At 39.5% G+C, this 26,486-nt stretch overlaps 1 protein-coding gene and 1 long non-coding RNA gene across 2 annotated transcripts in view; one reads left to right on the top strand and one right to left on the bottom strand.

The window, feature by feature from the left end:
* LOC130855224 (uncharacterized) overlaps positions 1–26,486 on the bottom strand; it is a 190,385-nt gene that overhangs the window by 38,649 nt on the left and 125,250 nt on the right. The gene's annotated exons all lie outside the window — the stretch shown is intronic.
* PNRC1 (proline rich nuclear receptor coactivator 1) lies at positions 13,420–17,310 on the top strand. Its single transcript, XM_057738440.1, has 2 exons — positions 13,420–14,134; positions 16,226–17,310. The coding sequence occupies exons 1-2, from the start codon at positions 13,592–13,594 to the stop codon at positions 16,667–16,669; spliced, it is 987 nt and encodes a 328-aa protein (XP_057594423.1). The 5' UTR covers positions 13,420–13,591; the 3' UTR covers positions 16,670–17,310.

The following is a 26,486-nucleotide window of genomic DNA, read 5'->3' on the forward strand; positions in this document are numbered from 1 at the left end:
CTGAGAGTTAGTAGGTTGTGTCGATGCTCGGTTAGTTTCCCATGGATTCCTTGAGCTTGGCATTCTTACAAGAATCCTATTTTGCTTGAGTTAGCTTGTATGGTTTCTTTTCCTTGAAACCAAACCTCTAATCCCATATCTAAGACATTTAGGTTATTAGATATTTTAGGACATTTAGGTAATGTAATACAGTCAATCATATTAGATTCCTAATTCTGCCCTAAAAAATTACCACAAGTTTAGATGTTTACATTAACATAAATTTATTCTTTCCCAGTTCTGGAGGCCAGAAGTCTGAAAGACAGGGTCATGCTCCCTTTGGAAGCTCTTATAAGGACATTTATCATTGGATTTAGGACCCACCCAGATAAGCCAGGATGATGTCCACATCTCTAAATCTGCAACTTAGTAACATCTATAAAGACCCTTATAAAGTTTACAGGTTCTAGGGAATAGGATACGGACATATCTTGAGGAGGTGGGGCATCATTCAACCCACTACATCCGTCTACAATGTAATATATGATAAAATAATGTCGGGACTTCCCTGGCGGCACAGTGGTTAAGAATTCGCCTGCCAATGCAGGGGACACAGGTTTGATTCCTGGTCTGGGAAGATCCCATATGCCACAGAGCAGCTAAGCCCATGTGCCACAACTACTGAGCCTGAGCTTTAGAGCTGCAAGCCACAACTACTGAAGCCTGCGCACCTAGAGCCAGTGCTCCACAACAAGGGAAGCCATCATAATGAGAAGCTCACTCACCGCAACAAAGAGTAGCCCCTGCTTGCCACAACTAGAGAAAGCCCCCACGCAGCAACGAAAACCCAAAGCAGTCAATAAGTAAAATAAATGTATAAACTATAAAATAAATAAATAAATAAGTAAATAAATAAATAAATAAAATACACAGTGAAAGATATGCCCATTTTGAAGCCTGCTGGTACATATTAGCAATATGTATCAGTGTTTAATATTCCTGACATTACTCAAAATGTTTTTTGCAACTTTTCATTTGGCATTGCCCTTAGCTATTGAGTCACATTCTTTAGAAAATAATAATGGCCGTGATAGAATCACCAATATTTGTATAGTATAACAAACACTCACATTCTTGGGACCTCATGGAGACCCTGAAATAATGTAGGTAGATCCAACCAGGGGAAGCATTTTGTTTTCTTCCGGCCAAACTCAGTGCCTTATTTTCTTAAAGACCAAATATCCTTTGGGGCAAACAGAATGAGGAGGACCATTAAAACTGGACAAACTAAATTTTGGCATCAGAATCCCCCTGGGTGGTTGGAAAAACCCAAGTCATTCTAAACTTCCTTTTCTCCCTGCTCCATAGTGAAACAGGAGGGAAGGGGGCTGGGCACAGCCTTTGAAAGAATGACGTAGCCCGAGGACAGGACACAAACTGACTAGAACCAAGTAGGTCCAAGATGGCGGACAAGTCAATTCCCAGGCTCCATGACAGTTCCACGGCTGACTGTAAAGATCAAAAATGGGGAGTGTGAAGGGGAAACTGAGACAAAGCGAGAGAGTAGCACAGACATATATATACTACCAACTGTAAAATAGTCAGTGGGAAGTTGTTGTATAACAAAGGGAGTCCAACTCGAGGATGGAAGATGCCTTAGAGGACTGGGGCGGGGAGGGTGGGGGGGACTCGATGGGGGGGGAGTCAAGGAAGGGAGGGAATACGGGGATATGTGTATAAAAACAGATGATTGACCCTGGTGTACCCCCAAAAAATAAAAAATAAAAAAAAGAAATGCAAAAAAAAAAAAAAAAAAGGGCAGTGGCCCAATTTCTGGAAATCCCCGTCCTTTCCTGAAATAGCTGGAATACTCCACCCACTCATTAGCCTATGAAATTACCCATCCTTACAAAAACTGACAACCCCCATACCCTGGTGCCTTTCTCACCTCCTGAGATGGCCCCAATTTTGTCTGCGGAGTGTGTTTCTCTCTAAATAAATCTCTAAATAAACTTCTTATTTATCATTTTGTCTCTCACTGAATTCTTTCTGTGATGAGACATCAAGAACTTGAGCTTCATTAAGTCCTAAAACCAGGTATGTGATCTCAGTTGGAAGATCTCGGGTTTTGGCCAGGTTCAAGTCCCAAACTGAGGTGCATGGTTTTAATATCATATCAGTAATGCAAGTCCTGTCAACTCCACCTGGAGTATTTCTCATATATCTAACCCCTTCTACTCCCACACAAGGTGCCTTAGTTCCCTCAGACTAAGGGAAATATTTTTTTAAAGATGTATTATTTTATTTATTTATGTATTTTTGGCTGTGTTGGGTCTTCATTGCTGCAGGGGGGCTTTCTCTAGTTGCGGTGAATGGGGGCCACTCTTTGTTGCGGTGCTTGGGCTTCTCATTGTGGTGGCTTCTCTTGTGGAGCACGGGCTCTAGGTGCATCGGCTTCAGTAGTTGTGGCATGAGGGCTTCAGTAGTTGTGGTGCATGGGCTTAGTTGCTCCGAGCCATGTAGGATCTTCCCGGACCAGGGCTCGAACCCGTGTCCCCTGCATTGGCAGGCAGGTTTTTAACCACTGTGCCACCAGGGAAGTCCCTAAGGGAAATATTTTAATTGGTATTTCAATTGCCAGTTGAGATGCTGCCCACTCATGAGTCATTTAGTAAAGCCAATTAGACCTTCAAATTTATTCAGTTGATTTTTGTTTTTTTAGCACACCAAATATCAATAGAAACCAATTAAAATATTTATCAATTAAAATATTTTCTAAGTGGTCTCCTTGCCTTTCAGTTTGGGGTGTCTTGGCCCTCTCTCTTTTTTAGCCCTCTCTAATCCCTCCAAAATCTACTCCCCTACACGTGGCATCTCCACTCCCCCACCTTCTGGGGGTACCCACAGCACAGACAATGAATTTAAAGTCCCTCAGCAGAGCCCTGAGCGCCCCTCTCAGTATGACCTCCATGTAAATCTCTAATTCTCTGGATTCTTTTGTTTCCTACCCGTGCTTGCCCTGCATACTCATGCCTCTGTGCCTTTGTCTTCATACCGAAATCCTGTAGGTCTACTTAAAAAAAAAATGCTATTTCTTTAAAAAGTAAAATAAATATAATGCCTAAAATGAGATCAGCCTCACTCCACCCACCCTTGTTTCCTGTCCACAGCTCCTCCCCCCAGGCAACCTTCTAACTTTCTTAGAGGTTCTTTTGGTATTAACCTTCAAATTTGAAAGTAAAATGCTAATAATGATATATTTACTTTTTGGCTGGATATAAACTGGTGACTTTCTACTACAAAGATGAGATTTTTCACCATGTTACCACCCACATCCCATCTATACACATATACTTACACATACACATATATACATATATTCTCCTTCCCCATCCTATTAATATAATATTAACAGTTATATCTTAAGTTTGGATTCTACTGATATTTGGTGTGTTAAAAAACAAAAGTCAACTGAATAAATCTGAAGGTCTAATTGGCTTTATTAAATGACTCATGAGTGGGCAGCAGAGAGGTGCTCCAGAGGAGTTGTGCAAAATGGAAGGTTTCTGTCTCAGAAAGAGGGTGGGACAAGGAAATTACAAGAGTGGATTATTTCAGGGAAAGTCACCTTCCCTGAGGGGAAGGCAGGGGGTCTTAGGCAGATTATCTCACCAGTGCCAACTAGGAAATTTCAGACTTACTGGTTTTAAAACCTTCCAGGAGAGGCTAAAACTGCAATTATTGAATAGATTAGGTATGAAGTCTTGGTGTGACTTAGCACACTGACTCCTGTTTGGGGCCTGTTGTTTCAACAGGTGTTGACATGTAACCAGTTTTACTATAAATATATTTTCTTTCTTGGGTGTTTTCCTCTTCTTTGGAATCAGTAATTGTCTTGTTCTTTCCTTGATTTTAATTTCCTTGCTTTTTTTCCATTTACCCATCACTGACTCATCCCCAAGCTCTCTTCTCAATTTCTTCAAACATATTGAGGATTCTATCAACTTCACCTTTTTCTTGGAAATTCTCCCCTCCCCCCAGAGTCATCCATCTTCCCGGTGCAGGCTGAGCTGGTTGCCCTCGAGGCCACAGTACAGCTATTAACCTGAGCTCACCTCCTACCCTTATCCTGAAAATCCTTCTACTCCTCTCCTGTGTGGGCTCTCATGTTTCCTAGTTCCCATGTCTTCCTCTTTCTCTGTTTACTCTGTCTAATGAAGTGCCTCTTCTAGTAGCTTCCTGAGGAAAAAAAAATGCATGAAAGAAATTTCATGAGTGGTTCTGTATTTGAAAGATGTTTATTGTGCCCTTAGGCTTGATTGATAGTTCGAGAGGTATCTTAGTTCAGGTTGCTATAACCAACTACCATAGACTGGGTGGCTTATAAATAACAGAAGTTTATTTCTAGCAGTTCTGGAGGCTGGCAGTCCAGTATCAGGGGGCAAGCCTGGTTGGGTTCTAGGAAAGCCCTCTTTTGAGTTACAGACTGCAGACTTTTCATGTGTCCTCACCTGGGAGAGAGCAGAGAGAAGGAAGCAAGCTGTCTCAGAACTATTACAAAGGCACTAATCTCATGCATGAGGGCTCCACAGTCTGACCAAACCACCCCCTCAAAGGCCCCACCTCTTAATATCATCAGGGAGGTAGGGTGTTAACATATGGATTTTGTTTTTTGGTTTTTTGTTTGTTTGTTTAGTTTTTGATGCACCGCAGCTTGTGGGATTTTAGTTCCCTGACCAGGGATCAAACCCAGGCCCTCGGCCATTGAGAGCACGGAGTCCTTACCACGGGACCGCCAGGGAAGTCCCAACATATGGAACATTCAGTCCATAACAGGAAGAAACAGACATCTGAGTTGGAATTCATTTACCCTTGGAATTGAAGTCATTGTTCCATTGTCTTCTAGCTTCAAGCTATCTCAGATACTATTCTGATCTCATGCTTTGTATGTGAACTGTTTTTCCCTTAGGAAGAATTTAATAATCATGCGTTTGAAAAAAATAACTATCTTTCTTGCTGTAGGCCTATTTTCATCCATTATGCTGAGTAACCTGCGGACTCATGTTCTTCAGTTCTCGGAAATTTGAGTGATTTATTAATTTCCTTCTCTCCACTTGTCTTGTTTTATCTTTCTGAAATTCTTATTCAGAATATTGGGCCACCAGGATAGATCCTCTAGCTCTCTTTTATTTTCTATTTTTCAGACTCTTCAAATTTAGATTTTACTTCCTGGGAGATTGCCTTAAATTTACCTTTTTTTTTTCAACTGCAATTTTTATTTTTGCCATGATATTTTAAGTTTTCAATAGCTCTTTTTAAATTCTGTTTCCTTTTCATAGCATCTTGGTTTTGTTTCATAGATATACTATACTCCTAAAACTCTGAGGCTATTAATTAGAGGGGCTTTTTAAAACTTTCTTCTACTCTCTGTCTCTGTGTCCTGCAAGTTCCTTTTATTCTTATTTATTTGTCTGGTGATCTTTGCCTGACTACTTACGCTTTAGGGTACAGAAGCACAAAGCTGACGGTAAACTCTGTGTGGTTGGCATGTATTATTGGCTAGTGGGCATCACTGTGGGATGATCTGACTAGGCTATATCTTAAAGAACCCCTGATGTCAGCATTTAAGCTAATCACATTATATCCACTTGTTGAACATGTGCGGAATGACTGTAATATGCTAACTTACTAATTAGGCCAAAATATCATTCTCAACACTCTCCTGCAACTCAAAAAGCTAATGACATCATTTTAGATTATAGCAATGAGTCATATTTGGCTGCAAGTCATAATCAATATCTCAGAGAAAACTTGGCAAAATATCAACATCACAGCTTCATTCTGAGATTCTCTGTGCTTTTCTTTGGCTCTGCAATCCAAACACTCTTTTGGTCTTTCTCTGTTTGTTCAGGAATGTGAAAAAAAATGATATAACTCAGGCAATGTCAGTTTTACCTTCTCATACAAATCTTAAATTTCAAGGATAAAATTAGGACACAGTAAAGATAACTCAGGCAGTGATATGGTTGTTTTGGACAAATCCTAAATCTTTACAGATATTATAAGGACATGGAAAATCTTTCTTGGGAAAAAGTAACAGAAAAATCATTGGCCAAATCTCATTTTTCTTTTTGTGTTCTGGGGTTACAAATTACAGAAAAAGAAAAAAACTCTAGATAGTTCCACTTAGACTTGAAAATCATAAGCATTTATCTAAAACAAAGATTCATTTTGGAACCTTTTACCATCACATAGTTGAAAGAGCCCTGGAGTCTGAAATTCTACTTTATCATATCACCCTAAGTTCAAATACCATAAAAATTGGGGCATTGTGCTATTTTGTAGAAATGAAATGTGCTGTTTTCTTCACGCAATTTTAGCTGAGTAGAAGGACAGGATTGAATTGACTGGTCTGGGACCTGAAAAATAAAGGAAAATTGACAGGGTATATTTCAATTCATTTTCCTAATTTATTTTAAATTTCCTGGAAGTAGTTTAACTCCTATTTTCTGGAAATGTCAAATAAAGTAGCCAAAGATAACCAGATTGATTAAACAAATGGATTTCATGTTTTTACTGAACAAGAGTAAGAACACTTTTTCTGTCAGGGGATCACAGGCAAGTAAAAAACAACTTAATTGTTTTGGGGTTCTTTTGTTTTTGAGAAACAAAACAAAAATTTCAATTTTTTGGCTTTAAAATGAAGAACATCGACAATAAAACCTTACTAAACCCCAACGATTGTATTTTCTCCCCAAATTGCCCCCTCTGGATTTTCACATTCCTGTCAAGTACTGTTTCTCTCCAAATCAACCACATCAGAAGGTCTGAGAGTCACCTCTTTCACTCTCCCTTCTCCTTACCTCCCCTCACCCTCATACTCCCCACCCTGTCTGGTCTCCCCCATCATTCACCAGGACTCAGGTTTTTATTCCCATGTCCACCTTTCCATTTCCTCTGAACTATCTTAGTCCAAGGCCTCAGGTGCCTCACAGCTAAGTTTTGCCACTTGCCTCATTGCTTCCAATCTATTTTTAGAGGAGTTTCAAGCTTTTTGGCCTAAAGTGTCAGGAAAGTAAAGGAGTGGAATGATCTGAATGAGCACAGGCAGCCTTTTTAAAGGGCAGCCTCTATTCAGCTCCAGCTAGTTGCTGCTTCAGCAAGGACGATGGGACAATGTTGCTAGAAACCCAACTTTCCAAGGAAAATCAGAGATCTCCAGAGATTCCATAAGTCCTCTCACTTCCCTTGGATTTCTGGGAAATGCATGCCCAAGAAGAGGGATGTTTTGTGCCTGGAAGATAGGTTATGTAATGTACTGGGCTGGCCAAGCCTCTCAATGCTTGTTGTATGCACGGTTCCCAAACTGGTCCTAAGTGGTTCCTTATAGCTAAGTGCCTCGCCATCCTGGCTCATCATCCTCGCCAGCAGCTGTCCAGAGGAGACGTGATCTAGTAAGAAAATTCTGCTGAACCAGGATGATGTGCTGAATCACCCAGTTGTCCAGTGAGGACCAATCTAAACTGGACCAATCAGTTCCCCTCTCTGGAATTTGAACTTTAGATAAACAGTGAGTTAATTGGTAGTGATGGTAGAGGTAGAAATACACAAAAAGCACAAACAGAAATAGCGGCTGAATCATGGGAATAACAGAACATTAGACCAAGCAAACATCTTCTGTTTAGGAGTGACAAAATAAACCTAGTTAACTAGGCTGCACTGGATCCTGAAGAAATTTTGAGTTTCTATATTCCAGGTCTGTTAGGCACTATACCGTACTTCCTGTTCTTCCCATGAGTTCTGAGTATAAAGGTTTCCTAAGACTCCATGAGGCCTGGTGTGTGGTCCATCTTAACTCCCTTATGTCTGTGTGTGCATATCATTAAAACAGATACCTCATTACTTCAGGTAACCTGAGTGAATTCTTGCAATGAAAGAACATAACAATGTATTCAATACTCTTTTTTTTTTTTAAAGAGGTAATTTTCTCAAACCTCGATAAGTTGCAAAATGCTTGTTCTAACTGCTTCTTTTCTGTGATCCTCTGCCTTTCTCCTCTATTTGTTTTGATGTTTAAAACTGTTCTGTAATACTTATTAAGAACACTGGTTACTAAAGTAAAAGTATACCAATAAGTCAATAAAAATGGGCCAATATTCTAAAGTGCATTCTGTCACACACACATACACAAATGGCATTAAGTTTTTGATGACTTGATCTGGAGTAGTTGTAAGCAGGGCTGGGCCTGGATGTCCCAAGGTTTACAAGGAGCTTAAATCATGAGACAGCAATAACTCTCCAGAGTTACAGAACATTCTAGAGCAAGAATCATGCTTTACTTCCATGCTCTAAGTATTTAAGGGAAAGGAGATGAAATAAGGATGATGATGAGAACAGTAGAAAAAAATGAAAAGATAAAAAAGGGAGTAAGTCATAAGACACTAAGCAGACAGACCAAGACCTCAAAGTTAATGACGTGATTACAGAAATGACCACTGATGAGACACATAAGGAATGTACACGAGGGCACAACTGCAGTTTGGGTAAAGGGTTAAAACTTTAAGATCAGAAAACTAATTTTTTTTTTACAATGGAGTAAATGTTTTAAATGATTTTTAGTGTTTGAATTAAACTAGAATTAAAAAAAAAAAGACCCAAAAAAAACAAAACAACCAAAAAACATAGACCCATGATTTTAATTTTTTTTGCCTAGTCACGTGGCTTGTGGGATCTTAGTTCCCAGACCGGGGATTAAATCCAGGCCATGGCAGTGAAAATGCTGAGTCCTAACCACTGGACCACCAGGGAATTCCTAACTTGTGACTTTAAAAAGAAATGTCTTCCAAGTTGTCCGGAAAAAAAGAAAAAGTCTAACAGTGAACTATCTTAACCCCAATCCATACTCGTGGAGAACAATCCGATATTCGTCCCTGATGCCCAGATTTTACCACTAATATTTTTCTTCATTTAAAGGAACTAAAATTCCTTATAAAATAGCTCATTCCATGTTTTGAGTCAGAGAAAGACGATAATCTGAAACATATTGTTGTGTATATAAAGCAAGAGTGTTTTCAAAAATATTTGGGAGAAGTGCTGAAGAGACAATAGAACCATCTTAAAAGCCCTTTTACTGGACAATCTCTAAAGATCTAAGCAAAAAAGGGAAAATAATTATAGATCATTGAAACTATGTTACTCTATGGAAGTTCAAAGTGATTCTCCAAAGGAAAAAGTTTGCAATTTAGTAATAGGTAGTTTGGCTATAAAAGACAGTGAATGTGATAATACAGATATGTTAATTTTTAAAAAGTTGAATAAACACAGGGAATTCTATGCATGGGGTTTTATAAAAATTGAAATTAGCTTATAAAGCACAAACATGCCTTTTCTTTAGTTATGAAAGTAGAGAGGGATGAATGGAGGAATTGGGAATCAGACCAGCAGCCCTGGATAAAATATTAACTGTACCAAGAACAGAAAGAACAGTTTCACATCACTTGCCACACAGAACAACCAGGTAGAAAGGAGATCCAGCATTTTGGTTGCAAAATGACCAAATGGAGAATTCAGTGGTGTGTTTCAAGATGATGATTTGCCAAACATCCAGAGGAAAATAGAAGACAGTTAATAATGTAGGCTCCATCCCTGTTTCATGAAAGATGAAACCTTTCAATGGTCGCATTTATTATAATTAATTAATGAGACAAAATCAGTTTGCAAAAATGAACAGTCTAGGTCAAGCAATATATAATGATAAGAAACTGAGTTCTGTAAGGTGGCCCAAGTGAAACAAAAAGTATTTCAAGAGCAGCATTTGATAGCATTCAGTGAGTAGCAAGGATTTTTAAAGTTTTATCAGTGTATAAAAGGAGAGCTGGCCAGAGGACACAACGAGGCCTGTGACCCAACTAAGACTCAATTGGTTGAAACCTCAGCTGGTGTAATTAACAAGCTTTTTCCTTTGGTTTCCTATCTAGGATGAAATAGTATCAAGTATCGATAACATTATTGTACCCCAGGGTTGCCACCAGTTTTTTCCAAGCCTTTGTGCCAATAAGGAGAAGAGATCCCTTCCTCCAGGTGGCCCCAGCCCCTGGGATGATGGCTTTCGAGAGAGAGTTAGAGCTGTGTTTCAGCTCCCCCTTTTCCCTTCAGCCAGGCACCCTTGTGCAAAGCACAGTCTGCAAAGGCTTGCTGTCCTCCTTAGGAAGATTTAAGAAATAAACACATGGTAAAATGACTTCAACCCCAGAAGGGTATAAGTGTGGGGATAAAGAAGACATTACTTTTGAGCTACAGTAATAATACTTCACAAGCAATTTAAGTGTCAGTATCAACTTTGTCATTGGTGTGAAAATTTGTGCATATTTCGTTTGCTTTTAAATATAAACCTTAAATTTCAAGTAAACTTTTCAGGGTATGTTGATAAAATAAGGTTTGTGATCAACACTTGAATGTCAGGGGAATTTTTATTTATTAAGTATAAACATTTTGATTTCATGGTTATGTTCAATGTTTAGAGGAATAGTATTTCATGGACTTGAAAGAGTAATAATTTGAGAATTAAGCAAAGTATAAATTGGACTGTGTTCCTCTTTTCACACAGGTGTCCTTTAGAGCTTAGATTTTCAAGATCTAAGCAACAATAGGTAGAGGAAATGGAAACAAAGTAACAGTGAAGGGGGAAGAAAGACATTCAGAGCAGGAGAGAAAGATGATATTCAAGGTAGAGGGAGGGAGAGGATGAGGGCGGAAGTAAAATCTGAGAGAGAAAGGTAGACAGGGCGGAGGAATTCAGAGGGCTCTGAAATGTCAATGCAGGTATCATGCTTATTTCACAAATGGGGGGACTTCCTTGGCAGTCCAGTGGTTAAGGCTCTGCACTTCCACTGCAGGGAGGATGGGACGGGTTCCAACCCTCGTCAGGGAACTAAAATCCTGCATGGCTCGACCTGGCCAAAAAAAAAAAAGAAAAGAAAAAAGAAAGAAAGAAACACAAACGGCCTTTAACACCTGGCTTATTTTTCAATTTTTTATTTAAAAAAGAACAACAACAAAACAAAACACCTCCCCTAAATAAACTTTTGACTTAACAAAAAACAAAACCAAGACATGCAATGGAACAAAAATCTTCAAAACCCTGAAGTCCTCTCAAGATTTACTTTACCCTTGAAGTGTCTTGCTACCTCCATGACAAGAGCATCTGATCTTTTCCTTTATATTGCATAGCACAGATGAAACCAGGTTTCAATATTAAAATCAGACTTTACTAAAGACTAAGAGTCTATGGGAACTATACACAAAGGGAATCATGAAATCCAATGATCTGGTTTATAAAACCAGATTACTCTCTTCCAACAGTCTATTTCAGCTCCCGGGCTCTTGGTGGTGGGCACCATCTTAGCACCTACCACTCAGGTGGTCACAGCTACAAAGCTACCTTTCTTAAAGTACAGAATCCAGGTTCTAACGCAAGGCCTACACTTCAGGTCTCAAAAGGATAAACTACATATCATCTAGTAACCACAAGACACACACATAGACAATAATAGGTGTCTTTGATCAAGGGCCCCACTGAACTGACTACAAATTAGCAACCCCCGAAGGGTAAATTATTCTTCAAGACAATTTGATAGTACCCCCAAGGAAAGTCAAATCTTAAGCCTTGGGATCTGGTGAAAAGAGTTCTGCATTAGGAGTTCAAGTGATTTAGTCCCCTAATTCAGACCTAAGGGACTGTGGCCTTTAGGCAAGTTACTTTATCATCTAGAGGCTTTATTTATATCACTTACATGTTTTTATCTACTTTAAAGGATTGGCATAAGAATAAAATGAGATAGATGAAAAGATGCTTTGAAAAATTAGAAATTCTTACAAAAAGAACACATTACCTCATTCCAGAGGTTCCGTAATCTTTACCTGCTCTTCTCCACCAACTCTTGCCAGGCTAGTCTCTTCCGTTGGATCTTAAACCCAACTTCAATTTACAGACCTGACAATTTCAATGAAAGGATCTCTAAGATCTTTTACAGGGCTGGAAGTATACGATTCCCATTCATACAATGATCATGAGCATTGGGTTTCCAACACTTAATACGTGGTAAGTACAATCCAGCAAAAATGATAAGGTCCAGCAATCAATAACGCTGGAATGTAGTACTAAAAGTATACATAAAGTTATTGGGAAGTATTCTGGATATTGCCTCTATCCAACTGTTGTCAGTCACAAAACACTCATCAAGCACCACAAAGCTGCAGAATATTGGTTAAAGGTTGGTAGGATACAGAGAAATTTAATTATTGTGGTGTTCTAAAAACCTACAATCTAGTGTGGCAGGAAGCAGGGATGGTGTTAACATATTAGTCTTGCCAGACCTGAAGTTCCAATTCTACTCCTAGCTTATTGTATGACATTTGACAAGTACTTTTTGCCTCTCTAAGCCTGTTTTCACTCCCGTAAACTGGGGATAAAATATAGTACCTCTTCCTTTAGTGTTGTTTCCAGGTTGAAGCGAGATAATTCATGAAAAGCACAGTTCGTGTCACGTAAGTGATTGATAAATAGCCACAATTCTGTGTGTGAGCGCAGTGCAGAGAGATGAGGGATTTCTATCCACACAGCCCTAGCAAAATACACTGTAAGTTGCAGAGCTGTTTTCACTTTCTCCCTTTGAGACGCAAGCCTCCTCCTTTGCTTCCTTCTCAGTGTCAAGCACTGTTTCGCGATCCCCAAGTCCCACAGTATGAAAGCAGTTACACTTTCAATGCGCAATGACGGATTTATGCATAACTTTTTACATATCAAGAGGCCAATTCCAATAAGTCACTCCCTTAATTTTTACTTCATTGCCATGGCTAATGAGCAGCGTTTCTCTCCCGAGTTAATAAAAACAACGTGAGCCACACTTCATCGAATGTCATTTAATGTGGACTGGTTTTCTTTCTGACTGCGAGAAATGAAACCTCTACAATATACTCTGAAATCTTAAAATTAAAAAAAAGATTATAATAATGGTATTATGTGGGGCTTGAAATAAATACTTCCCCAAGGTCAGCGGCCAGAGGCGGAGGAGTAGGCGTCAGCGGCCTTGACGCTTTCTGATTCTCCCACTCCCAAATTCAGTCTAGATCTAGCTATCTGACCAATGCCTTCAGGGCGAGGTGCGGGGGTGAGGAAGAAGTGGAGTGAGTCTGGGGGTGGGGCAGGTGGGGCTAAACGGAACTTCATTGTTCGCGGGACCGACTCTTCCCGAAAAGAGCCCGTTGGCAGCGCCTGCGCAGTGTGCGCTCTTTGTGCAGGGCTGCAGCAAGCGAGTTGTTTGTGTGTGTGTCCCTTCCAGGCAGTGGAGGCGGAGCCGGGGGCGTGCCCTCCCCTGTAGCATTCTGATTGGACTTTCTCAGGGAGGTGGGCGGGTACAGGGCGGAGCTTCCGATAACAACACTCGAAGCAGAGGCTGAGGCTATTTGTTGCTGCGCCGCCACCGCCCGAGTCATGGTCTGCTGTTCTCTCGGGCTCTCCTAGCAGCAGCCGCCGCCGCCGCCGCCGCCGCCCTGTGATCTCCGGCTTCACCTCCTCCTCCACTCCTACTGAGCCACTTTTCCTCTCAGCGCCATGACCGTCGTTTCTGTCCCACAGCGGGAGCCGCTTGTGCTGGGCAGCCGCCTTGCGCCCATGGGTTTTTCCGCCCGCGGGTACTTCGGGGCCCTCCCGATGGTTACCACTGCTCCGCCGCCTCTACCCCGGATCCCGGACCCCCGGGGGCTGCCCCCCACCCTCTTCCTCCCGCACTTCTTAGGGGGAGACGGTCCCTGCCTGACCCCCCAGCCTCGCGCTCCGGCACCGCTGCCCAGCTGCAGCCTCGGCACGGCGGGGGGCAGCCCTCGAGCAGCACCAAAGAAGCGGCGAAAGAAGAAGGTGCGGGCCAGCCCGTCGGGGCAGCTTCCCAGCCGCTTCCACCAGTACCAGCAGCACCGGCCGAGCCTGGAGGGCGGGCGGAGCCCCGCGACGGGCCACGGCGGAGCACAAGTCCCGGACCAGGCCCAGGCCGTCGCCTGGGCCCCTGTTCCTGCGACCGCAGCCCGAACTGAGGAAGCGAGCCCTTTCCCTGGCGCGCTGCCGCCCGCGGCGCCCGGCCAGCCCTCGCTCAGAAGAGAGGTAAGGGGGACGGTCCTCGCGGGGCGCGGGGGTGCCGTTGGCGTTCCGGCCCCTGGGCGGCCGCAGTCGGGCCCCGAGGTTTGGGGCCCTGCGCCGGGGGCCCGGGGGGGGGGCCCGGGGGGGGGCCCGGGGTGAGGGGCGGCTGTTTACTCGGGAGGGAAGTTTCCGTGACGCCCGCTCCGTTCTGGCTGGGGGGGGCAGGGGGAGGGGAGGCCTGCGCTGGCGCTGCTGATTGGCTCTGGGGAGCCGGCCAATAAGCGGAGCGGCTGCGCCCCAGCAACAGCCTGGATTTAGAAGGCTGGCGGCGTTCCAGGGGGTTTCGGCGTTCGGGGCGCGCGGGGGGCGGGGGAGGGAATCGGCCCGCGGGAGGCTGACGTCAGCGCGCGCTACGTGCGGAGCGCTCCGGCGCCCATGAAGGAGGCGAGTCGGGCCGGCTGGGCGAGGGCGCGGGCCCGCCGGCGGCTTCCCGGCGGTGGGGAGCGCACGATCTCTCGCCGCCTGGTGTGGAGTTTGCAAGTGGGCCGCCGGCCGCCCGCTTCCGGCTGGCTTTTTGCTGAGTTTTGTGGGGCGCCGGTGCAGCTGGGGCGCTGCTCCTCGCCGGGCCGACCTACTTCGCTGTACTCTTCCACTGTGGAAGTTGGCAGGAGCGATGGCAGAGCTGTTGCCTTTTTGATGCGATAAGTTCTCTGGGCTAGTCTGTCCGATGAACGGAGTTTACTGTTTAGCAATTCCCGTTGTATACTGTACCAGGCTTTCTTCATGGAAGGTAGTTTTATTACTTGTGTTCAGAATCATGAAGTTTTCGAAAGCGAAGTTAATTGAATTGACGTTATGCTGCTCAGCTGCTGTTGGACTAGGATAAAATTGTTTAAAACTTAAGACGGTATTAAGCCGCTAAGTTGACTTACGGTATTAAGTCGCTAAATTACTTAAAGTAACTTTTATATCAAAATACGGCATTCTGACTTTAATTTCAAAGACTTTCATAATAATGAGAATAAGTTGCTGACTCTTGTGGAACGAATATTGGTTTGAGAGATTTTCAGCTTTATCTAGCTGTGTCCTTCCAAAAAATTAAATTTGTCCACCGTGATTCCTTAAGTTTTTTATAGGTTCTTTTCAGTTCCATGGCTCTTCTGAAATATTAGTGATAATGTAAAAGTGGAGCGTTTGTACTTGTTTCCTAGTAAGATTCCTTTATTTTCTAGAACGGTATTAAAACCAGGGAGCTCTGTTGGCAGTTACCCTTTTTGACATGGGTTGTTACCTGGTGCACCAATTTTCTCTCTATTCTGCTTTCCTACCATATTACAAGCGTTGAAAGGGCAGTGACCTAATAGATTACCTTGTCTTTCCATCTCCTCATGGCCTCCTAAAGGATCACTTGAGTTCGGAAAGTGATTAGAATTAAAGTTCTTGAGCAGTTGTTAAAACAGAAAGTAGGGGTAAGGCGGAAACCATTTTTTTTTTTGTGACTACTATATGTATGACAAGATAGTAGAAAGCGGTAAGTATTTTAGTGTTTAAATTTCTGAAATTTTGTTTTCAGAAACTGGGAGATAATTTTTAATGTGTATACTTAGTAACCATTATCACACTTCCTCACTTAAAACCTACCTAGTTCCTGCTAATCAATTTTTTATTCTGAAGTAATTTTTATAGTACCTGTCTGAAAAGGTAAATAGTGTATCTATTAACATAGTTTTTCTTTCTAATCAACCAAAGCATTTGAAAATTTCTCTTGGAAACGTCCTACTGTAAAAACACTGACTTTTGTTTGTTAGGAAGAGGTTGGCATACATGTTTGGAAGATAGCTCATTACTTTATAGAAGGATGGACTTATCTTGGGTTCTTTACTTTGACATTTTAGAATCAGCACTGGTAACAGTGATGATTAACTATTTTTAGTGGTGAAATTAGATGTGTACATATTTGGACATCAGTGGTAAGTGCAGCAAGCATATTTAATCAAGACAGTGAACAAAGTCCAGGGAAACTTTTTATGAGAAAATATATTAGATATATGGTGAGGTTCATGACTGAATTTAATCATGAGACTGTATTCACTTTTATGTTCCTTGTCTTTGTAGGTATTAAAATCAAAGATGGGAAAATCGGAGAAAATTGCCATTCCCCACGGCCAGCTTGTTCATGGTATACACTTGTGTGAACAACCAAAGATAAACAGACAGAAAAGCAAATATAACTTACCACTAACCAAGATCACCTCTGCAAAAAGAAATGAAAATAACTTTTGGCAGGATTCTGTTTCATCTGATATAATTCAGAAGCAGGAAAAAAAGCCTTTTAAAAACACTGAGAATATTAAAAATAAGCATTTGAAGAAATCATCATTTCTAACTGAAGTGAGCCAAAAGGAGAATTATGCTGGGGCAAAGTTTAGTGATCCACCTTCTCCTAGTGTTCTTCCAAAGCCTCCTAGTCACTGGATGGGAAGCACCATTGAAAATTCCAACCAGAATAGGGAGTTGATGGCAGTACACTTAAAAACTCTCCTAAAAGTTCAAACTTAGATCTCAGATTTCAATATGTATGTAAAACATAGCTTTTCCAAAACCCCTGAACTGTTGAAAAAGAAGTGGTACGTACAGAAATGGAAAATTGCCTTGTTGCATCATTACAAGGGCAAAAGATGAATTTAAAAAGTTACAGCTTGTATTATATTTTATATTTTGTAAATAACTGTATACCATGTATTATGTGTATATTGTTCATACTTGAGAGGTACATTATAGTTTTGTTATGAAAGTATGTATTTTGCCCTGCCCAAGTGGTAGGTGTTTTGTATATATACAATGGAGAAATTTTAAGTGTGCTAAGGCACGTGAAAGACCAATTTATTTGCACAAGGTACTGAGATTTTTCCCCCCAAGAAACAGCTGTTGAATCTCAAGGTGAAGATCTCAATGTGAACAGTTTACTAATGCACTACTGAAGTTTAAATCTGTGGCACAATCATTGTAAACATGGGGTTTGTCTATGTTTTTCTAAATTGATTTCTGCCTTCTAATCTGTAATGACTGGAAAACTCCTATTCCCATTTTTACCAAACTTAATTTCTGGTTTTTGGTTTATATCCATTCAAATTTAAAACTTTAATACCAACAAAATCGGTTGTAATCAAATTTTAAAATAATAATAATTTGGCCCCCCCTTTTAAACTAGTCTTGACTCTTTGTGTGTGATTGTTTTTTCATGTTTGAATGTGTAACTAGGAGATGGATTTTAACTTTACTTTTACTGGCTAAATGTCTGTACTAATTGTACATCTTTATTCTGAAATCTGGAGAGTCCAGTAATTTAACACTACTACCTCTAAGGGGAGGAATTCCCCATCTTATGAATGGAAATGCTTGTGGGCAAAAGTAAAGCTGATTAGTTTATAGCTTAGAATATGTTTTTATTTTTGAACTGTTTCAAAAAGTACCATTTGACTTACCACATATTTACAGTGAAAGAAAATGGCACTTGTTTGGTTTACAAAATTTATACTGATACTTGAATCAAAGCAAATATAATTGATGTTAAAATAATAGATGCAGATTTTGGAATCTGAAGCTTGCTTGAAATTATGGCAGCATATGTATTTTTACTTTAAAATTCAAACTTCTCAATAGTGTATCTGAGGTCTATTCCAGGAAGAAATTCTAGAACATGATTTTCCCTATGCAGTTTTTTGTTATGTTATACAAAGCCAAAGTTTATTCCACATAATACAAAGCAAAAGGTAATTGGTAATGAGTAATTGGTCAGTATTTAGGCATGTAAAAAGGTAAAGGTGTTAAGAGGTTATATATGACTCTATAAGGTAGTATAGATGAGAAAGGTGCTACCATCCTGGGGAAGAAATAAGTGAGTCTTAAGTCTCAACTTCTTGTGTCATTTGGTTCACACTAGAAAGGAGGACAACACTGATCTAACCTTACTTAGAATCACTATTGACTTGACAAGCAGTGCCAGGATGGCGTGACTTGTTATAGCCACCACAAAATCTGAGAATTTGTAATAGATGTGCTGTCCGGAATACAGCTTGTAAACAACTCATCCAACCACTTTTCTCTGGCACTGACTGTAACTGCTTTGTTCTTAAATGAATTGAGAGAGAGTTATACTTCATTTACATATAGGTATATATAGCTGGATTTTAAAAAAGCATTTAGAGAAAGATATAGGTGTACTTTCAACCTTGTGTAAGTTAAGACTTTTTTTAAGCCAAGAGACGTGTTCACACGCTGGTGAAGAGGATGGTTACACTTTTTAAAGGATGATGTAAAGAAATGGGTTATATTATAAAGCAATTGATTTTATAGTTTGAAGAGTGGTTGAAATAGATGATATATTTAGTGAGAAGGTGTTAAATTTAAAAGAGTAGTTTTGATGTTAAAGTAAAACGCTTATTTAGCAGGCTGTCTTATACCCTTCAGGCTGCTATAACAAAATACTAGACACTGGGTAGCTTGTAAACAAATTTCTCAGTTCTGAAGGCTGGGAAGTGCAAGATCAAGGCATCAGCAGATTTGGTGTCTTGTGAGAGCCCATTTAGAGGTTCATAGATGGTGTCCTTTCGCTGTGTACTCAACGCAGAAGGTGAGGGAGCTTTCTGGGACCACTTTCATAAGGGCACGAATCCCCTTCATGAGGGTTCCTGCTTTGATGTCCTAATCATTTTCCCAAGTCTCTTACCTCCTAGTACTGTCACCTTGGGGGTTGGGTTTCAACATAGGAATTCAGACCATAGTGCAGCCTAATTATTATTCAGCCAATATTCATGTAATTTGTTTTGATTTGTGTTGCAGGGATATAAAGCACACTTTGTGTTGGCAGTTACCAGCTCCAGGCCTAAATTTTAACTAATGGCCTGGTTATAAGATTATAACTGGAAAGGGGTAAGAGGTTTATAAGTGTAGTACATGAGTGGAAAAAATTGTTCCATGCAGTGGCACTTCCATGTAAAACAAATACCAATATGTGGTTTAGTATTTTATACTTAAGTAGCTTTTAGGTAAATTTGTACAATTTGATACTGAGTTTATTCAGCTCCTACCACTGATGTAGTGACACTATAGAAAGCTGCTTTTATTTGCATTAATCTTTTTGCTAAGTAATGTGCCCTCCTTGTAGAAAAATAAGGGAAAAAAAGGTAATAAAAGACCAGATTTTTAAAGGTGGTTTGTAAGTTAAAATACAAATTTTAGGGAACTTTATAAATTTAAAGACTAAAATGTGTTAGGCAAGTAATTTACATTTTATCAGGACCAGCATTCAGGTTTTTAGTCAATACTATGTAATTCCCCCTTCATAAAGCTAGTACAAATGTGTAACTTGAATGGGATCCAGTCATGCTATACTTGGGGAAAACCACTTGTATTTCTTTTGCTCAGTACATGATTTTAAACTATCTAAAAACTCCCACAGTATTTGCTTTTGTCTTTACTTGCCTTCTTTAAAAGCCCCGACTCAACTTTTGGTGTTGAGAAGGAACAAAACCCAGGCCCCATCACAGTGCTTCTGCCTCTCAGCACCAGGGCCCAGAATGGACCTGGGAAGGAGGGCATGGTAGGTACCCACCTAAGACATGGAAATTAAGGATTATGAGGAGCTGTGGGTGTGGTGGATTAGCTAGACTCCTCTGATGCCCTGTCTCTCAACTCCCAGCATGTTCTCAAAAGCATTTAGATGTCTGGGGAGGGTTAGGGCTGTCCTAGCTCAAAGCTACCAACCTCTGCCCTATTCCTGGTTCTTCTAGAAGCAGTGCTGAGGAGAGAACCATGATTATTAAATGGTTTGAGATTAACAATGCAGGGGATGTGTTGGGGGGGGGGGCTGGGAGGCTGGTTTTGGGATTAAGGAAGCCTTCAAGAGGTAGTATAAAGGCAGGTAAATTTTGAGGGGGGATATTAAGCAATCAGCTCTAGAAAGGATGGGAAGGGGTTTGAAGATGCAAAGGAACTTCTGTTTGATACTAGCATGTTCTGTGTGGCTTCATTCCTGCTCACATAAATGCAGATACCTTCCTTACAAATACAGGGGATATCTCATTTTAGGAGCTAAGGCCATAGTTGAAAATTCGCCCAATTGTTAGTCACTAATTTCAGCTTTTTAAAGTAACGTGTTGTAAATATTACTACTAATGGATTGGCCTAGATGAGTTCTGCCATCTCCCAAATCTAACAGTCTATGATTCCAGGAAATGGCTCATTTATGCACAGATTTGATAACACATTTCTGCCTATGATTATAAAAGTCCTAACAATGAATTAATACAGAGTTCCTGAATTGGATAAAATGGCCTCAACCACCTCTCCACTCCTTGTTTGAAATATCTGTTCTTTTGTGTCATATTTAAGCAGCATGTCTACAGTTTAGTGAGGTGGGAATGAAGTGTGAAGTATGTTCAGGAGATAGTTGACTTCTGAACAACACAGGTTCAAACTGAGTAGGTCCACTTTTAGACAAATTTTTTAAAAATAGTAAATACAACAGTACTGCATGGTCTCCAGTTGGTTGAATCTGAGGATGTGGAACCTTGGCTATGGAGAAATCATGGATACAGAGGTCAGACTACAATTTATATACATATTTTGAACTGCAAGGGGTTGGTGCACCCAAGCCCTGAGTTGTTCCGGGGTCAACTATACAAGGATAATTGGCAGAGCTGAAAGTTAACAGGCATAGGTGGATGAGGAAGAAATGACCCTAACTAAAATAACAAGCTGCATTCCCCTTAACCTAAAGCAAACGTCTTCACAGGAGATAAAAACAAGTCATTTCTCTTCCAGCAGGTGGTGACTAATTCTGGTGAGTTAGGGATTGTGTAGTTGGGAATCTGATACCTTATAAGTAGTATTGAGTAGGGCCTTACTTATAGTAGCTGACAGGCAAAGAAGAGTTGAATAATTGTCAGAGGTAAAAGCTTTAGCAGTGTTATGAAAAGATGCAGACTACCCAGTAGCTTAAGAGAACTGCAGGGAAGGACGATTCACTGTCTTGAATGGTGTATTGGGGTAATAACATGAAGGGCTTTGTGTGTCATGCTGAAGAATTTCAACTTTATTCTATGAGCACAGCAGTCATCAAAGGCTTATGAGCAAGGTAGTGAGATTCCTGCCTCAAAAAAGAAAACTGGTGAAAATATAGAGAACAGTTTGGAAAGGGAAAGCTTGAGACATGAAAGCCAATTGAGGATATTTCAATAGTTTAAAAAAGAAACGAGCCTAAAGGACATTATCAGAGGGTTTACAGAGGCATGGACTTATTTGGGAGATGTTTTGGAGGTAGAACTCAGAATTGAGCAAATAAATGAAGGGTAAGAGAAGAATTTTTAAATCAAGCAATTAGGAAGATAAAGGCAGCAATTAGGGAACTCTGGAAGGAGTTGGAATTACTGAGGAAGATAATTTTGATTTGCATGTTGAACTTTGAGATGCGTGTAGGATATCCACGTGGAAATACACAGCAAGTAGAAGATAGGTCAGGCTGCGAGGTAAGTTTTGGTAATAGTGCACAGAAGCACTAATTACAACATGAATACAGAACTAAAATATTTTGTCTTCCTATATTCTTTTTCCCTCATTAGGTTTAACATCTTTACCAGTACTCTTGACCTCATCCTTTCTGTCTCCTATGGACTCTGAACTTCATCTGTGATAGTAAATTCGTTGTTGAATTGAAAGTATTTCCTCTGAAACAGTGTTAAATGGTGGTTAGTTATTACTGACCTGTAGAAGTCTGTTAGTGGACGGTTCTGATATTAAGTTCTGGATTCAGACAGCAGGGGCACAGTTGGTGAAAAGGAGGAATGAAGTTTCCTTCCCTTAGTCCAAGATCTGAAACTGGGTAGAACTGATCTTTTATCATTTTCTCTTTTTGTAAATCTTTCCCGTTCTGATGACCGTCCCACCATATTGCTGAATACATTATCCTTTATTTAGAGGGTGGAAGGCCCCAACTCCTGTACCCTCTATGCAGTTGATACCTGCTTCAGGTTGAGGGAGTGAAACGTACATACCTATACTTGGGCATGAAAAGCTGATAGTCTCATCATCTTCCTCTCTATATTTAAAATTTTGAAGGACATTGCTGAATGAGAACATTTAAAAATCACAAGCCTGCTCTTTTAGCCCTGAGCTAACTCCAAGTTGTTTTTTGTACTTTTGTTCCTTTCTCCCCTGAATCCATAAATCTTTCAAAAACTCCCAAATACAACAGTTTCCAAACAGGGAAAAGAGTGCGCCTGTTATGAGATGGTATAGGAGGCAGAACTGTTGTAAGCACAAATCATGTGTAACTCAGGACCTACTTGTTTTTGTAACTAAAAGAAAATTTGAGAGTACATTTTATAGAATGCTATTTATAAACACTCATAAAAAATTAATCTTTGAGACTTTCTTGAAAATTTTAAATAGGATTCTCTGAAGGTATGGGGTAGATGAAGTTTTAAGTTAGGGATAATCTATTTTATGCTCGAACTAAACCATTTTTCTTTAAATCTCTTGGATTAGACTGTCTTGAATTAATCTGACAGTTTTCAGATTAAGTTACTTTTCATATCGTTTGCAATTCTCTCAGAGTTCTAAATTAAATATGCTAAAATATGACTAATATTCCTAACACTCAAGAATTACATCTGCCAAACTTAAACTTGTGATTTATAATTTAAGATTTATAGATGGTGTTACATTTACTGAGGGTTCATTGTCAAGATCTCAGAATTCATTTTCTAAAGCAGAGTTTAGAGTAATGTTTCCTTAGTACAGAACTGGCGACACAAACTTAAGGCTCCCTCATAGATGACGTGGCATTAATTACAGTCTCTGAATTAACTAATGGTAGAAAAGGGGAAACAGGAGAAATGGCAGAAAGCAAACTACGTGGATAATCATTGGAAATCAGATGCACATTTGTCAGAGGAGGCTACAGATTCTATTCAAGATCCATTTAATTAGAAGAGATAATATATCTTGAGTGTATAATAGCTTAAAGGCAAAATGACATCCTTAAACAATAATGTTGAAAACACTTCATTTCTGCAGTCATTCACACAATGATAACTTTTATGCATATGTAAGAAAGGAGTCAAGAAAGCTAAGTAATTTTCCCCAGTCTACTACATAAAGTGGCAGGAAAATGTGGTATTTTATGATTGTAAAGATAATACATACTAATCCGACTCCTCCAAAACTGGTCACATGTACATTGCTACTGCTAAATTATTACAGCTAGTTCCTTTGTTCTAAGATTAGAGATTAACCCAATTGGTTTTCAAAACCAAATTACCAATGTGTTCTTGGAGTCTGGAATCTTGAGGAGGGGATGGCATGTAGAACATATTTTGACGACTTTTGATGATTTCCAACATGGAAATGTTTGATTTAACTGAACTCAAAATGGCCTTCTAACAGTAAGATCTTTAAACAGGAAGATCTTTATTATTTCACTCTACTTGGCAACATGGAATCAGAGGGCTTTGGTTCTTCCCAACAGAACCTCGGAGAGATCTATAATTTGGGGGATCTTCTTGCTATAAAATAATGGCTCTCAATGGTCCCTTCCAATGTTGAAATTACCCTTACTCTTCAAGTAATCAGACATTAACTGCTTTCAAATTTTAGAACAGAAGGATTAACATCAAAGATTAGATTACCCTTTCCCATCGGCCTTCCAGGGGTCTTAGTCACTGCATTCAGTACAGTCTCCTTAACCATTTGTGTCTGTTTCTTAGGTTACTGTAAATTATCTGATGTTTGAAACCAGGTCTTGAATTTCAAAACTAAGAAAACAAAATTATGTTTATGAAAGATACTCAACCAAGTTTTTATCACTCGTTAGCTAACTGGAATAGCTCACTTAAGAACATTCCAAATTTCAAAAATTTACTATATGTTAAATTCAAAATAACTGAGGAAAAGATGATAAAGCAAGCATAGTTTACTGTTAATTGTAGAATCTACATAGTGGGTATATGGGTGTTCACTGTAAGGTTACTTTCTTATTAAAGATTTTTACAACAAAATGTTAAACAGAATTGGGAAAATTAAGGTTGCTTTACTAGTTCACTCCAACATTACACATCTGTTGAGTATTTGCCAATAATTTCAAAAGCTTACACGTAACATAAAGCACAAATAAGTCAATCTTTTGAGGTTGTAAACTCTGAATCGCCTGAATGTTTTTTCTTTGCACGTTCAACTAGGCTGGTTAGTTGGTTATAACACTTCTAAAATAATAGAACTCTAGTCAATGACTGAAACACCAAAGCCATTGTAAGTAAGAACTGAAAGATTAGAGAAAGGATAATGTATTTAAGCACTGGCTTATTTGGAGAATGTGACAGTTGATATTAATGTTAATGTTGAAATAAATTTTAAAGCTTGAAGAAACTTTAATTAGGAGAGGATAAAGAGGTAGGTGGAGAGTATAAAGATTCTGAAGAGTATTTATAATAACTGCCTATGGTTTGAGAGGAAAGTTAAAGAATGACCTAAAGTGGAATAACCTGAACTTCAAGCAGTGTAAGGAAGTATGTATGTGTATGAGATTCCCACAGGAGAAGAAAGGGGAAGGATGAAGGGCTGGTTAGCACTGAAGTGACCAGGAGGTGGAAGGGCAAAGCAGGGTGCAACTCTTTAACACTTGGTTGGCTCCTACTCCTTAAAGCCTTTAATGCTGAATTAATATCAGTGGAGCTAATGGGAAGTTAAAAGTGTAGTTTCCCTAAGTGTAGTTCCACTTTCCATGATACACATTCATGTAAAACTTCAACCTTTTAGTCAAAGTAGATAAAAGATGGAAAAAAGTGTGGTCACCAAAACCTCCTAAAGAGTATGTTACCTTAGTTGCCTGACTACTGACAGGCAACTAAGAGCACCTTATATAAGTGCTTTTCACATATATTTCGGAATAAAAATTTTTTATCCATCATGTTTTTAAGTGGTATTTTTTAAAAATCCCACATAGTAAACTATATAGCAAGAGTAGGAAATTATAAAGTATAAAACAGTATCAAAAATGGTTACTGTATATACACATTAAAAATTATAATGAATATCCTAAGAACATCAGTATTTCTAATTCAGCTACACTTAATAATTTAAGGCCAAAATTTTAAGGTTTACTGACTGATGAATGTTAATGCTTTTCCTTAAGGTTCTTATGAAATTATATAAATATTTCACAATGTGTTAAAATAAATTTAAGTAACATCCCTTCTCATTTTTAAAATGCAGGATTGCCCTGAAGAATCAGACCAGTTATACAGCTTATGTCGATTTTGAAAAAAGGTCTTCAACAGAGTTCTTTTTCTCAAGGTGTAAAGTAGTATTACTACAAAGCAGATGCTGCCTCACAAATGTAACAGGAATGGTTCTTAATTTCCCCCACAAAAAATATCCGTTAAATTTTTCTTACTATTGAAAAAAACAGCCTATCACTTGAGCCTGGGAGACTATTTTATATTGAAATTTCTGTTGAAATTCGTCAATTTAACAGCATTTTAAGTGTATACTATCGGGACTAAGCTAAGAAAACTAGAACGTAGTTATTTCTTTAGAAAACAGGTGGTCGAGCAAAGATTGGTTTTCCTCAGTCTACGTCTATGGACCCATTTCTAAAAAGCATATAGTTCTTAGGCATTTAGTTCACAGAATTATACTTCTAAATTAGAGAAGCAGTAATTTTGCTTCTTGTTTCAATTACACTTCTTCTGAGAAACTACTCATCCTACACAAGCTGCAACAGCTAAGATCAAACAGTAATGAACATGCAGTCAATCCCATTTTTAGCACAAAGCACTGATTTCTGGCCAGATGTTCCCTCATCTGGGAAGACTGACCCTTTAAATTTTCTATCTGCATTCTGAAAGAACCTGAAACCTGACATACCATAAGATATTCTTGATTTTAACTTGTAACCTATTTACCAGTTTATAAACTAAGAGGTAGGTTGAATATGGTGTTTTGAATTATGTGAACCAAACATATGCTTAAAATCGCGTAATACATTTAAAGAATGACAACCATCAACCCACTGAGCATCCATCTATTTCCACAAATTGATACTCTTTTCATAAATTCAAAATTGTGGTATATTCCTAGAACATAACATTCAAGAAAGACTAATCATATAACCCTTTCCCCAAAATAAAAACGTTATACCATTTTTTGGGGGAAAATACTATTGACAGGGTATAGTGGCCTACGGATATTTTTAGGTTCAATATTTCTTCACATGATTCCTTTAAATATAAAAAATGGTATGTCATTATTGTACTGTTTTAACTTAAAAGAAGTGAATCAACCTGGAATATCTAACACTTCTATAAGGGAATATTAC

This window comes from Hippopotamus amphibius, chromosome 6 (assembly GCF_030028045.1).
Source record: "Hippopotamus amphibius kiboko isolate mHipAmp2 chromosome 6, mHipAmp2.hap2, whole genome shotgun sequence".
NCBI classification, from domain to species: Eukaryota; Metazoa; Chordata; class Mammalia; order Artiodactyla; family Hippopotamidae; genus Hippopotamus; species Hippopotamus amphibius.

Bases quoted from the DNA above. Each gene is read 5' to 3' on its own strand.
- PNRC1 (XM_057738440.1), top strand. From the start codon at position 13,592: ATGACCGTCGTTTCTGTCCCACAGCGGGAGCCGCTTGTGCTGGGCAGC. The intron at 14,135-16,225 runs GTAAGGGGGACG...TTGTCTTTGTAG, and splicing joins AGCCCTCGCTCAGAAGAGAG to GTATTAAAATCAAAGATGGG.